At 40.4% G+C, this 16,058-nt stretch overlaps 1 protein-coding gene across 4 annotated transcripts in view; it reads right to left on the bottom strand.

The window, feature by feature from the left end:
• LOC125902820 (epidermal retinol dehydrogenase 2-like) overlaps positions 1-16,058 on the bottom strand; it is a 199,396-nt gene that overhangs the window by 99,106 nt on the left and 84,232 nt on the right. For all 4 annotated transcript variants that reach the window (XR_007451186.1, XM_049599449.1, XM_049599447.1 and 1 more), the window contains exon 5: positions 3,699-3,843. Coding sequence is in view for 3 of the 4 variants with exons in the window: in XM_049599449.1 (XP_049455406.1) it covers positions 3,699-3,843 (145 nt within the window). In the remaining variant the exon portion in view is untranslated. The remainder of the gene's footprint in view (positions 1-3,698; positions 3,844-16,058) is intronic.

Here is a 16,058-nt window from a genome sequence, read left to right as displayed (position 1 = left end):
TCAATAATATTCATAATTAAGCCAATTCCCACCTCATCTAACATTTATAACCAGCATTGCAGTGCAGTACCAACTATTCAGTGTCGGCATTCATACTTGCAATTTCTTCAGAATATGCATTCTCTGCATCTTGATATGCCACACCTGTGAGGTGGGATGGATTATCTCAGCAAAGGAGAAGTGCTCACGAACACAGATTTAGACAGATTTGTGAACAATATTTGAAGGGAAATGGTCTTTTGTGTGTATAGAAAATGTTTTAGATCTTTGAGTTCACCTCATGAAAAATGGGAGCAAAATCAAAAGTGTTGCGTTTATATTTTTGTTCAGTGTAAGAAACGAGATCATATTTCTCCTGTTTTAGCTTCTCTGCACTGGCTCCCTGTAAAATCCAGAACTGAATTTAAAATCCTACTGTTAACTTATGAAGCTCTAAATGGTCAAGCTCCGTAATATCTTAGAGAGCTCACAGTGCCATATTATCCCACCAGAACACTGCGCTCGGAGAATTCAGGGTTACTCATGGTCCCTAAAGTCTCCAAAAGTAGATCGGGAGCCAGAGCCTTCAGCTATCAGGTTCCTCTCCTGTGGAATCATCTTTCAGTTGCGGTCCGGGAGGCAGACACCGCCTCCACATTTAAGACTAGACTTAAGACTTTCCTCTTTGATAAAGCTTATAGTTAGGGCTGGCTCAGGCTTGCCTTGTACCAGCCCCTAGTTAGGCTGACTTAGGCTTAGTCTGCCGGAGGACCCCCTATAAAACACCGGGCACCTTCTCTCCTTCTCTCTCGTGTCCTATTACTGCATCTTGTTAACTCTGCTTCTTCTCTGGAGCCTTTGTGCTCCATTGTCTCTCAGGTTAACTCGTATTACAGCGGTGCCTGGATGGTGTGACGTGTGTGGTTGCGCTGCTGCCGTGGTACTGCCAGATGCCTCCTGCTGCTGCTGTTATCATTAGTCATACTTCTACTGTTACTATACACATATGATTATTGTCATATATGTATACTATCAGATATTAATATATACTTTCAACATGTTGTACCACAGTAACCACAACTATAATTATAATATTATTACTTTCATTAATGTTGTTGTAAGCTACTGTCATTACCGTCTGTCCTGCATCTCTCTCTCTTTCTGTCTCATTGTGTCATACGGATTACTGTTAATCTATTATGTTGATCTGTTCTGTACGACATCTATTGCACGTCTGTCCGTCCTGGAAGAGGGATCCCTCCTCAGTTGCTCTTCCTGAGGTTTCTGCCGGGTTTTTTTTTCCCAGTTTAAGGGTTTTTTTTGGGGGGAGTTTTTCCTTATCTGCTGTGAGGGACCTAAGGACAGAGGGATGTCGTATGCTGTAAAGCCCTGTGAGGCAAATTGTGATTTGTGATATTGGGCTTTATAAATAAAATCGATTGATTGATGTAGTTCTAATTCGAATTCCTCTAATATATCTAAGAAATCTTGCCTAGTTCTTGCATTCTAAGCTGTTACATTGCACATATTTTTTTATTTTATTTTATTTATTTATTTTTATATTTATGTATCTTGTCTAGGGCGGCACAGTGTTGTGGTGGTTAGCACTGTCGCCTCACAGCAAGAGGGTTGCCGGTTCGATCCCGGGTGTGGGAGCCCCTCTGTGCGAAGTTTGCATGTTCTCCCTTTGTCAGCGTGGGTTCTCTCCGGAAAGTCCGGCTTTCTCCCACAGTCCAAAGACATGCAGATTGGGGACTAGGTTAACTGATACCTCTAAATTGTCCGTAGGTGTGAATATGAGCGTGAATGGCTGTCTGTCTCTGTGTGTCAGCCCTGCGATAGTCTGGCGACCTGTCCAGGGTGTACCCTGCCTCTCGCCCAATGTCAGCTGGGATAGGCTCCAGCCCCCCCGGGACCCTCAAGAGGATGAAGCAGTTAGAAGATGGATGGATGGATGGATGGTATCTTGTCTATGCACCAAAACATGACAAACATTCAGATATCTGATCATATATATCATATCAGTGTACAATGTCATCTGATCTAATTCATATCTGTAAAAAAAGAAAGGGATGTCAACATGTACAAAGCCTTCTATCTGCAGTAGCATCATCCTGTTGAAGATGCCCTCTGATCACTCAGGTAAACACCAAACAGAAGGCAGGGGAAAGACAGAGCAGTGAAAGATGGGAGAGGAGGCTAGATGAGTACGAGTCATGGCTCTTACAGCACTAGTGAGATGTGGGCTCTGCAGTGGATGCAGACTTCTGACCACAGTGAAATTTAGTTAGGACTTCATGGTAGTTGAACCAGTGGAAGCATTTTATTTTGAACTGATGGAGAAAGTGAGTGTAGAGTTTGCATTTGTTGCAAACAGCAGCAAACAGGGACGTTTCTCACCAAATAGGATTCACTTTAATAAGGGGAACGGAACCGGAGGCTTGTCTCTGCTAAAAACAAACAAAAAAACAAGCATTGCTCTCTCTTCTGTCTCAGTGGTGTAATCCTATCGGTCCATTTCATACTCCTCTTTCTCTCAGTCAGTCTGCTTTTAAACTTTCACCTTCGTGTCCTGGATTCATTTTGGTTTCAATGATGAGCTTTTAGGGACATCCTTAAAACTGTCTTGTTCACTCTCACACCTCCTTTTTACTCCTCTCTTCTCTCCTGCCATGACAAGTCAGCCAGTCTCACAACAGTCTTCTGAGCACTGGCCATCACAGCGAGGCTATAAAGCCTTCCTTTATGGGCTGTTACACCCAGACACAAACACATACACACAACTCAGTAAACCATCCATAGGAAGCTATAACATTAAACACTATTTCTAAAGCCATGGACTGAAAGTTATCACACAGACAGGGAGAAAGGATTCCCTGTAGTGGTACAGCAGGACAAAATAAATAGGAGGAGGACAGTGAGATCAGAGCCAAGAGAAAGAGTTAGAGAAAGAGAGAGAGAAAGAGAAAGAGTTTTAGTTCACTTAAACAGAGCAGAGCTAAACTGAGGTAATAATTATTATGTCATTTGAAGAATTTTTATCATTCAGGTTTATAGGGTGAGATGTGATTAGTGCTGCTGGCTGTAGCTCTCTTCACAAATAAAAGGTAGATGTCATGTCACACCTCTTCAAATCTGCCGACAGACTCTAAAAAACAGTGTTCTTTCTCTCCCACTCTGCATTGTTTCCCTTCTTATGGATAATTTCATCCTTGTATTACTTAGATTTTTTTTTGCTTTGTTTAGTCGTTCTTTGTAAAGTGCTTTTGAGTATCCAGAAAAGCGCTTTATAATTCCAATTTATTATTATTATTATTATTATTATTATTATTATTATGTCCACTGCAGCCTAACAACAGCTGTGTGTTAAGACAATGGATGAGAATACTCCAACAATAACACTAGAACAATAATCTACCCAAATGACACTCCTATATTTGCTCTCTTCTTTCACTGCCATATCTCCGTGCTCAGCCATACGCATGCTTTGATTTGTCCATTTATGCAGATGTGTGTAGCACCCCAGTACAAAAGAGGGCAGGGCTGAGTCTGATTCACCATTTAATCCATCTTTTTTTCTCTACAAAATGTAACACTTAAACATGAAACCATAGTTTTGCATGACTTCCTGTGCATTGAGCATTAATAATAAAAACATACACCACTTGCATTCCGTAGATATTTCAAAAACAGCCAAAGGTAAAAATCAAGAGACCTACTTTGTTTGACATCCATCAAACATTCCAGTGTTGATGAAGTACGGGCACACAATCGTGGTCTTGATGCCATCTTTGCCAGTTGCCAGCAGCTCCAGACCCACAGACTCTGCAAAACCTACTGCTGCAAACTTACTGGCACAGTAGTCTGCGAAGAGAAGAGGAAAAAAGCAGGAGCATTTTAAAAGCATTTGGTCCCTCAGACCCACAACTTATTTCTAAATAGTTCTGACAGAAACACCTCAACCCCACACTCCCTTAAAGTCAGTGGGAAAAATGCAATATCCATTTAGCCACTAAATGGAAAAAACTGTGGATGTATTCCGATCCATTTCATAAAGCCCTGAAATGGTCTAAATAGTCACAAATCAAATCCAAACTCGGTTTCCTTCACAGAATGCAGTCCACTTTCACTCCCTCTGCCAGGTTAACCTTAGTTCAAATGACCATCCTTCCCATGCTGGACTATGGTGACATCATTTATCGGTCAGCCTGCAAGAGTGCACTGCAGAAACTGGATGTCATTTACCAATCTGCCATCCGTTTTGCTACTAATGCATCCTTCAAAACACACCACCGTTCACTATACTCCTCCGTCAACGGGCCATCTTTACACACCCGTCGTAACATTCACTGGTTAATGCTCATCTACAAAACCCTGTTTGGTCTGTCCCTCCCCTGCCTGTGTTACTTGTTGCATATTGCATCCTCACCTTCCATCACCACCCGGTCTGCTGGTCACATTCTTTTGAAAATCCCAAAAACAAATACTGTACTTGGTCAGTCATCATTCAGTGCCGCCGCCAGAGACTGGAATGATTTACAAAACTCTCAAACTGGACACTCTCATCTCAAAATCAGCTTTTAAGAACTCAATAATGGACATTCTCACCGACACATGCACGTGTTTCTCCGTCAATTAATCCTGTCTGTGGTTGCGTGTTGACTGTGTTTTCTGTTCTGGTTGCATGCTGTGGACGATTGTGTCTCTACAGGTTTGACTATGTCTGACTGTGTATTCTGTTGCTGAGTGAATGTGCTGACGTATTGCGGTAAGCATGCTGTGTCATTTCCGGTGTTTTCTGTGACAGTGTCTCTGTGCTGTTCTAGTGAATTCTACTAGCCTGCTTTTTAATTCAAGTCTTAACCCACACTAGTTCTGTTTAAGCACCTATAGCTCTCCTCCTTTTACGACTTTCTTGCTAATCTCTTAGCTGTTGTTTGCATGTTACTAGCCCTATTAGCTACGTTAGCTTAATAGTTAGCGATGGCTTCTCCCTCTGCTCTTTCTTGCTCGGTGCGCCAGATGTTAAGTTATGCCTCTGCCTCCTTTAGCGACAGTGGTAATTGTAACAAGTGTAGTTTATTTGCTGCGTTGGAGGCGAGGCTAAGTGAATTGGAAGCACAGCTCCGCACCATGGAAAATCACTCGGTAGCTGCAGTAGTTAGCCAGCCCCCTGTAGCTGGTGCGGAGCCACATAGCATAGCCTCTGCTAGCGGCCCTCCGGTAACCCCAGTGCAGCCGGGAGGCTGGGTAACTGTCTGGGAGAAGCGTAGCTCCAAGCCAAAGCCCACGGTCCACCACCAGCCTGTTCATGTTTCCAACCGTTTTTCCCCACTCAGCAACACACCCGCTGAGGACAAAACTCTGATCATTGGCAGTTCTATTCTGAGGAACGTGAAGTTAGCGGCCATAGTCAAATGCATCCCTGGGGCCAGAGCGGGCGACACTGAGTCAAATTTAAAACTGCTGGCTAAAGCTAAACACAGATTTAGTAATATCGTTATTCATGTTGGCGGCAATGACATCCAGTTACGCCAGTCGGAGGTCACTAAAATTAATATTGCCTCGGTGTGTGAATACGCAAAAACTATGTCGGACTCCACAGTTTTCTCTGGACCCCTCCCAAATCTGACCACTGATGACATGTTTAGCCGCATGTCATCATTTAATCGCTGGCTGTCCAGGTGGTGTCCAGCAAACGATGTGGGTTTCATTAATCATTGGCAAACTTTCTGGGGAAAACCTGATCTTATTAGGAGAGACGGCATTCATCCCACTTTGGATGGAGCTGCTCTCATATCTAGGAACCTGGCAAATTTTATTAGTAATTCAAAACTGTGACAACCCAGAGTTGAGATCAGGACTCAGAGTCACAGTCCTCTGAAAAGACAAAACAGGAGAATTAAATGCGGACTGTTAAATATCAGGTCTCTATCATCTAAAGCAGTGTTAGTAAATGAAATAATATCAGAAAATCATATTGATTTACTCGGTCTCACTGAAATCTGGCTGTGTCAAGATGAATATGTTAGTCTAAATGAATCCACTCCTCCCAGTCATAATAACACCCACATTCCTCGAGGCAGCGGCCGAGGAGGGGGAGTTGCAGCCATTTTTGGCTCTAGTCTGTTAATCAGCCCTAAACCTAAACTAGATTATATTTCATTTGAAAGTCTCGTTCTTAGTCTTTTACATCCGACCTGGAAAACTTCACAGCCACTTTTTTTTTGTTATAGTGTACCATGCTCCTCGCTCTTATTCTGAATTTGTATCTCAATTCTCAGAGTTTCTATCCAGTTTAGTTCTTAAATCAGATAAAGTTATTATTGTAGGCGATTTTAACATTCATGTCGACGTTGATAATGACTCCCTGGCTATCGCGTTTATCTCATTATTAGACTCCATTGGCTTCAGTCAGGGTGTACGTGAACCCACTCATTGTTTTAACCACACCCTCGATCTAGTTCTGACGTATGGAATTGAAATTGATAACCTAACAGTCTATCTACAGAATCCCTTGCTATCACTTCATTATTTAATAACTTTTGATTTCTTTTTACTCTATTACACACCACTCAGCAACAGTTACTATACTAGGTGTTTATCAGATGGTGCTGTCGCAAAATTTAAGGAAATGATTCCTCCGTCGTTAAATTTAATACCATGTCCTTCAGTAACAGTGGTTTCCCATACTTACTTTAACCTCTCCTGAATTGTCGATAGCGCTGTAGGCTCGCTGCGAACAACACTCGACTCTGTAGCTCCTCTTAAAAAGAAGTTAACAAAGCAAAGAAAGTTCGCTCCTTGGTATAAACTCGCAAACCCGTAAGTTAAAACAAATATCATGAAAATTTGAAAGGAATTGGCGATTAACCAAACTGGAAGAATCTCGTTTAGTCTGGACAGTCTCAAAACGTATAAGAGGGGCCTCCGCAATGCCAGAGCAAACTATTACTCAGCTTTAACTGAAGAAAATAAGAACAACCCCAGGTTTCTTTTCAGCACTGTAGCCAGGCTGACTGAGAGTCACGGCTCTATTGAGCCTTGTTTTCCTTTAGCCCTTAGCAGTAATGATTTTGTGAGCTTTTTTAATGACAACGTTATAACTATTAGAGGCAAAATTCATGACCTCCTGTACTCAGATAGTACCTATCTAACCTCAAACACCCTAGGTGTTTGAGGTTAGATAGGTTAGGCTGTAAGACCTAATATATATTTAGACTGCTTTTTCCCGATTTCTCTTCAAGAATTGACCACAGTGATTTCTTCATCTAAATCATCAACATGTCTCTTAGACCTCATCCCAACTAGGCTACTTAAGGAAGTCTTACCTTTAGTTAACACCCATATATTAGATATGATCAATGTATCCTTATTAACAGGCTATGTACCACAGTCTTTTAAGGTAGCTGTAATTAAACCTCTCCTAAAAAGCCCACCCTGGATCCAGAGGTGTTAGCCATCTACAGACCAATATCTAATCTTCCCTTTCTTTCAAAGATCCTTGAGAAAGTAGTCGCAGACCAGCTGTGTGATTTTCTCCATGAAAATAATTTATTTGAGGAATTTCAGTCAGGATTTAGAGTGCATCATAGCACTGAGACAGCACTAGTTAAAATTACAAATGATCTTCTAATTGCTTCAGACAAAGGACTCGTCTCTGTACTTGTTTTATTAGATCTTAGTGCGGCGTTTGACACAACTGACCATCAAATTCTGCTACAGACACTGGAACATTTAATTGGCCTAAAAGGTTCTGCACTAAGCTGGTTTAAATCTTATTTATCTGATCATTTTCAGTTTGTTCATGTTCATAATGAATCATCCTTACGTACTAAAGGATTTCACTTCTATGATCAACCGGGCAGTTTTTTTCGTGTCCCAAAAGTAAACTGGAAGACCCAGCCAAAGCCTGCAGGACCGAACGGGCAACTTTCGATTGAGTAAGTAGCCTACACACATGCATAAATTGTTTATTGTCCTTGAATTTGTTTGCTTGATAAGTAAATAACTGAGAATTTACATTTCTTTAGTTTCTTCTCATCGCTTGTGTAGAACGGCCCGCACACTGCACAAAAAGCAGAGGCACTTCTTATACAAAACGTGAATTTATTATTACATAGTGCTCAGTGACAAAAAGTGAGAAACAGAAAGGTGAACGTTTCAGTGGTAAAGAGGATTGTCTTTAAGAATTGCCTCTGGTTTTTTTTTTCCAGAGGTTAGTAGGTCAGTGTAAATGACCCGGATGATGATGACAAGCAACTCTAGCGATTTATAAAAACATATTGGTGAAATGAACGAGTTTCTCGGCAGATAATGTGTTATTTAAAGCCTCATTGTCGGTGCCCTGATCATTCCCACTATATGGATGTATGCGGCTCTTGCGGATCTAAATATCTTCCGAAGGACTCCAAATGACACCAAACTTATCTGGGGGAGTAAACAACCATATTTAATGCCAGAAATAAGGTCCAGGTTGTAAAAAAACGGAACTTCCCCTTTAACTTATATTGCAGCGGTGCCTGGATGGTGTGACGTGTGTGGTTGTGCTGCTGCTATGGTACTGCCAGATGCCTCCTGCTGCTGCTGTTATCATTAGTCATACTTCTACTGTTATTATACACATATGATTATTGTCACGTATGTATACACTATCAGAAATTAATATATACTTTCAACATACTGTACCACAACAGCCAGAATTTTTATTATATTATTACTTTCATTAATGTTGTTGTAAGCTACTGTCATTACCATCTGTCCTGCATCTCTCTCTGTCTCTCACTCTGTCTCACCGTGTCATACGGATTACTGTTAATTTATCATGTTGATCTGTTCTGTACGACATCTATTGCACGTCTGTCCATCCTGGAAGAGGGATCCCTCCTCAGTTGCTCTTCCTGAGGTTTCTACCGTTTTTTTTTCCCCCGTTAAAGGTTTTTTTTGGGGAGTTTTTCCTTATCTGCTGTGAAGGTCCTAAGGACAGAGGGATGTGGTATGCTGTAAAGCCCTGTGAGGCAAATTGTGATTTGTGATATTGGGCTTTATAAATAAAATTGATTGACTGAAAATTGAGTGTTTGTGTGCTGTGCTACATGTGTGTTGCACACTGCCTTTTAATATGTAATACTGTTTTTATATCTAACCCTGTTCTATTTCAGCCCCCTAACTCTTTTCCCTCAAGAGGTTTTTACTCTTGCCAGGCCCCCTTTGTAGTCTAGTAGGAAGGGGGGGTCCCCATGGTCACAGTAGATTTCTAAATGAAACCTATATTTATGGAATCGTGAAGGTCTGTAGATAATGAATTTTTATGTTCCCATCGCAAAAAAGGGCAGTCCTCGGAATTCCGGCAGAATTTCGAATTCCGTCAATTGGAATATATGGAAAAAATTAAAAATCAAATGTATCCACAACTTTTGAACCATATATTGTACAGAGACAAATAAGCCATCTTTTTTGCATAAATTAAGCATGAGAAATCTATTAAAATGGTTATTTTAATGATTTAAAATGTATGTCTATGTGTAATTGGCTTTTCTTTGCAAAATTTAGCAGAAAAAATATGAAAAAAAACTATGACCTATAGGAAATCTTCCCAATTTGTCGGTATTTGGTGAGAAACATCAGCTTTTTATAATAGTTATAGAAAACTGCCCAGCACTGTAAGCTTTCATTTGATTGGTTACATGTTGCTCTAACTAAAAAAATAAAGTCTGGGAGACTGTTAGAGCTACGTCTACTCCTAAATTTGTGATAGACAGGTCAAAATTAGGGATAACCATCAGTCCAAATAGTATTTCTAAGGGCTGAAATATGTGCCACCAGAAATTGAATTTGAATCATTTATATTTGAATTTGAATTTCTAAACTTGAATAATTGCATTGGAAAACTGAGTTTGAACCACATAATTTGAAATTGAATCATTTATATTTGAATTTGAATTTCTAAACTTGAATAATTGCATTGAAAAACTGAATTTGAATCACATAATTTGAAATTGTATTGTTAATTTGAATCACTACATTGAAAAACTGAATCTGAATAGCATAATTTGAAATTGAATTTATTTCTATATATCTTCACATTCAGTTCTCACAATTCAAATTGAGCTCTCAAAATTCAGTTTCAATTTACTGTGACACTGTGTTAAGGATGAAGGAAGAGCAATCGAGCGCAGACACACAGGACTACTCTTTGGCCAATCAGCACCTACATTTTTGAGCACGTAGGAAGAAGCGCTCGCCTTGATTCATAGACCATAGACAATAGGCTTGTTCGAGATGAACTGCACCTCGCCTGAAAAGTAGACGAGAGCAGGCGGCCACAGCGGGGGGCGGTGACAAAAAGCTGCAGTGAAGTCGGACAGTTTCCCAACAGTTTCCAGCAGCCTTCAGTCCGTACAGGAAGTCACAGACACACTTACATCCTGTCTGGAATGATGTCAATTCATTAAAAAAGTGATCAGTCTCCAGTTGTTTTAATTATGATAGATTAATTTATTAAAATGCTTTACAGGTGATGTGTAGTTTATGTTCATGGTTTATCCTCCATTTGATATGAATTCTCCTGTAAATCAGCATCATATCAGTTTGACGTGTCCCCTCAACTACACAGGCTGAATAAACTGTGTTTGACTATAAGGTTAATATTTTCAGAGGAAAAAAAAATACAAGACAACACCTTTCATTACAGGGAAATTTCGGTTTATTTCAACCTGTCTCCTATCGTCCTAAATTTGTTTCAAGTGACTAGTGACATAAAAATAATAGTTAGCATGTTAGCCGTTAGCCTAGATACAGCCGGGGCGCATAGTAGCGTCAGACCTGTTAAAACGTAAGTGAACGGGCAACCTTCAAGTGCAAAGTTAGTCCACTAAATAAGCTTTTTTTCCCACAAAGACCGCCTCATACCGTTAGGATAAATGTCAGAGAACATATAGAAAACAACATGTAAACGTGTTGTCTTACCTTACCGGTGTGGTGCCATGTTTGTTGACCATTTAGCTCTGCTTTCCAAAGGGCGGCTGAAATATCGCGAGAACAAGCAGCGATCTCATAGCGTGCCTGAACAAGCAGCAACAGCTGGAAGGCAGAACCGGACAGTAGCCTGAAAAGTTCATTCATTTATTTTATGAAAGATTTATAGAATAATGGCTGACTTTCTGCCACACTTCACATCCAGACTTTGAGGAGGAGGAATTTGATTTTGTAGAGTTTGATGGCCGCCCTTATTTATTTGAGCCAGAACACACTGACGGAGAGCTTCGTGAAATTGAAGAACAGAGGAGGAGAGAGAGAGAGGCGCAACAGGTAGAGGACGAGAGAGGAGGAATGGCTGCTGCAAGGCTGCGTAGCTCTGGAGATTGGTTGTGTACCTGTGAATGCTGTGCCCCAGTGCCCACAGAAGAGGAATGCCTCTGTTGCAAGGAATGGGACCGGTTGCAGCCTTATTTTCAAGGTCTGGATGTGACCGAGGACGAGACACCTCCACCTGGAGTAGTATCCAGCTGGGTTTTATCTAGAGCTCACGAGATATATTTCGGCCGTGATTTGGAAAGAAGAGCTAAATGGTAAACAAACATGGCACCACACCGGTAAGGTAAGACAACACGTTTACATGTCGTTTTCTATATGTTCTCTGACATTTATCCTAATGATATGAGGCAGTCTTTGTGGGAAAAAAGCTTGTTTAGTGGACTAACTTTGCACTTGAAGGTTGTCCGTTCACTTACGTTTTAACAGGTCTGACGCTACTATGCGCCCGGCCCCCGGCTGTATCTAGGCTAACAGCTAACATGCTAACTATCATTTTTATGTCACTAGTCACTTGAAACAAATTCAGGACAATAGGAAACAGGTTGAAATAAACCTAAATTTCCCTTTAAGGCTGAGTCAGATACAGTCAGGGCTTCTGATGTTATTTTAAGAATCCTCACATCCCACTGACGACAAGTCTCTGTGTTGCTAAACACTTCAATAATTAAACCGTCCAATATTAATATAGTATATTTGACTCTGTATAGTTTATGATGAATGTATTCAGTCTCTGACAACTAAACTTCACTATCAGTCACACAACATGTTTTCTGTTCACAGAATAAACCTTCAGATCAGACAAATACAATCTTAATCTCTAAAATTCAACAAAAATGAGTAGTTTATCTAAAACGTCATATTGTTGAGTCAACATCTTAACCAATCAGCTGTTAGATCAGGTGAGAGCCAGGCGGTGCAGTCGGTGGAGAGCAACTGCAGCGCCTGGCTCTAAAAACTGTGGCCGCCTCGCTCTCGCGGTTTTACCGCCGTCCACTTTTGTAATACGTCAGAGATGAAGTTGGACACAAAACTAACCGGCATGCATTGTGCGCTGATCGCCACTTTTTTAATGAATTGACATCATTCCAGACAGGATGTAAGTGTGTCTGTGACTTCCTGTACGGACTGAAGGCTGCTGGAAACTGTCGGGAAACTGTCCAACTTCACCGCAGCTTTTTGTCACCGCCCCCCGCTGCGGCCACCTGCTTTTCAGGCAAGGCGCAGTTCATTTCGAACAAGCCTATTGTCTATGGTCTATGGATCAAGGTGAGCGCTTCTTCCAACGTGCTCAAAAACGTAGGTGCTGATTGGCCGAAGAGGAGTCCTGTGTATCTGCGCTCGATTGCTCTTCCTTCATCCTTAACACAGTGTCACAGTAAATTGAAATTGAATTTTGAGAACTCAATTTGAATTGTGAGAACTGAATGTGAAGATATATAGAAATAAATTCAATTTCAAATTATACTATTCAGATTCAGTTTTTCAATGCAATGATTCAAATTAACAATACAATTTCAAATTATGTGATTCAAATTCAGTTTTTCCATGCAATTATTCAAGTTTAGAAATTCAAATTCAAATATAAATGATTCAAATTCAGTTTCTGGTGGCACATATTTCAGCCCTTAGAAATACTATTTGGACTAAATACATAAAAAACTACTTCAGTCATCAAGAGAATACCATAATCAATTTGTAAAATAAAAAATTACATTAAAAAATTGGTTCATTTATATATGTATGATGTATGATTTAAGAGTTATGGTTATCCCTCATTTTGACCTGTCTATCACAAATTTGGGAGTAGACATAGCTCTAACGGTCTCCCAGACTTTATTTTTTTTAGTTACAGCAACATGTAACCAATCAAATGAAAGCTTAGAGTGCTTGGCAGTTTTCTATAGCTATTAAAAAGCTGATGTTTCTCACCAAATACCGGCAAATTGGGAAGATTTTCTATAGGTCATAGCTTTTTTCATATTTTTTCTGCTAAATTTTGCAAAGAAAAGCCAATTACGCATAGACATACATTTTAAATCATTAAAATAACCATTTTAATTGATTTCTCATGCTTAATCTATGCAAAAAATATGGTCTATTTGTCTCTGTACAATATATGGTTCAAAAGTTGTGGATACATTTGACTTTTAATTTTTTTCCATATATTCCGATTGACGAAATTCGACATTCCGCCGGAATTCCGAGGACTACCCTTTTTCGGCGATGGGAACATAATAATTCTTTATCTACAGACCTTCACAATTCCAAAAACACAGGTTTCATTTAGAAATCCACCGTGACCATGGGGACCCCCCCTTCCTACTAGACTACTGTAAATAAGAACTTGTTCTTAAAAGGACCTGCCTGCTTAAATAAAGGTTAAATAAAAAATAAATAATAAATAAATGTCAGAAGGTCAGAGGTAGAGCAGGTTGTCCACTAATCAGAAGATCTGTGATTTGATCTCCAGCTCATCCAGTCCACATGTTGAAGTGTCCTCAGACAGAATTGCTCCTGATGGCTGTTCCCCTTTAGTGTGTGAATGTTTAAATGGCAGGTGGTACCTTGTATGGTAGCTTCAGCCACCATTGTTCAGATAGTGAGATGCACTTTATTGATCTCAAACTGGAAATTTTTTTATGGAGTTTTCCAAACATTCATTTATTTGTGGTGGCTCGCCAAGATAACGTCTGCGGCCACATATTGATTTTAGATTTTTGTGGCTGGATCATTCATTAGGAGCGCTATTGGAATATAAATACTGTTTGGTTGTTCATTGCAGCAACACTATTGGAGCGCGGAACGTCCTCTGGGCACAGATAGAGCAGCAGAATGCCAGGCACAGTAAATCGAAACTTAACTGCTCATCACGCTGAGTCTAAAAGTTTGCTTTCACTTGCCTGCAGCAGTTGCTCCTCTCATCCATCGATCTGATCTGATCAGATCAACTGATAATTTATCATCTATCTGTGGCTCAAACTCCACAAACTGTTACAAAGGAAAAACTAGAATCACCACTACAAGGTTGTATGCTTCCACAAATCAATCAAGTCGCAGTTGCAGTTTACATTCATGTCTGTAAAAACATGGATGCTGCACACACATCTTCCCCTCGACAGCACAGAAGATCTTTACAATCAGCACAGTTTCAAGGTGGACACCCAAGATTAGTGTCACCAATTAAGTATCTGACCAAAATGTCTCCTGTTCTGTTCCTAACATATGATGTTGAGTAATGGCCAGAAAAGTGTTTTATGCAGAACATTATAATCACAGTGAAGTTGACCTTTGACCTTTTGGAATGTCATCACTTCATTATTTTAATCTAGTAGACATTAGTGTGATGTTCTGTCATAACTAGCATATGAACTCTTAAGTTATGGCCAAAAACATATTTTGTAAGGTCACACCGACCTTGACCTTTGACCCTTGACCAAAAACTACTCAGCTCATTGTTGAGTTCAAGTGCTGTTTGTTGACTTTAAGTGAACATTCAAGTGCTGTTGCCTGATAGACTCAATGCACTCCAGTTTGTTCTTTTTTTTTTGTTGTGAAAATGTCAGCGTGTAACCCTGCTCCATGGATGATAAATGAGCTACAGACATTTCTCAGTGGTGAACAGGAACTACACAGAGTCCTGTGCAGAGCAGTGAGTGACGGCAACCCAACTCGCATTTAAGAGTACCATCTGCAGAGGAAATGCTTAACAGATCTTTTTTTTGGAAACAGGCCTTAGGTCTGTGGTGTAGAAAGTGAAAAGGAAAGGAGACAATGCACTCCCCTGCTGAGTTCCTGTACTAATGACCACCATCTCGAACAGAACATTCCCCAGTTGGACAAACTGCTGTCTGCCTGTCATCAATGAGATAGGGGATGTGTCTACTCTCAGTGCTAGCACATTATTCTCAGTAACGAAGACTGAAATGTGTTGATTGCACAGGAGAAATCAAAGAATGTGATTCTCATGGTGCAGCCAGCTCCAACCAGATGTGATTGAGCTTGCCGCAGCCGGCAGATGATGATTGGCAGACAAACTGCAGAGTCCAGCAATGATTTCACCTGCAGCCTAAGGTGGGCCCGGACCAGCCTCTCCAGCATCTTCATCACATGAGATGTGAGGGCAACTGGTCAATAGTCTTTGGGGCCGGATGGAGTTATCCTCTTGGGAATCAAACCTAGGCAGGACGTCCTCCAAAGCACCAGTATTTTTTTCTTGTCTAGGCCCAGGTTGAGGAGGTGTTGCACAATAGCAGACAGCCGGCTGGCACGCCATTCCTAAATAATGTGTTTCTCATCATGTCTACTCAAGCAAACATGCCAACACAGAATAGGTGATGTCTACCCGTGTTTTAATGGTCAAGGATTACAATGATACTGTATACAACATCATAAACCCTTAAGGTTAATACATTTATGGGCTGGTCAAACAGCCTTCACCAGGCTGACTGATGGCATACATCTACTGAAGCAAAATATTTTTCATGCAAGCACCATAGGAATAAATCATTAATGTTTTTATTAATTCAATAAATGATTTTATTTCCCAGCCCACCATAGCAAGTGAGGGGGATTTGCTGCTCAGAGACAGACTGTGCTTATTTGCTTCTGTGCTTTTGTTTTTCTCTTACTGTATATACATTTAAACCATCAACCTACCAGGGAATGCAGATGAAAATTATGGCTAAATTTGGCACATTAACATGACTTAACTGCGTGTGCACTGTCCCTTTCTAAATAAAATAAAAATTAACATAACATAAACA

This window comes from Epinephelus fuscoguttatus, linkage group LG15 (assembly GCF_011397635.1).
Source record: "Epinephelus fuscoguttatus linkage group LG15, E.fuscoguttatus.final_Chr_v1".
Taxonomy (NCBI): Eukaryota; Metazoa; Chordata; class Actinopteri; order Perciformes; family Serranidae; genus Epinephelus; species Epinephelus fuscoguttatus.
This window is presented reverse-complemented; position numbering and strand designations above follow the sequence as displayed.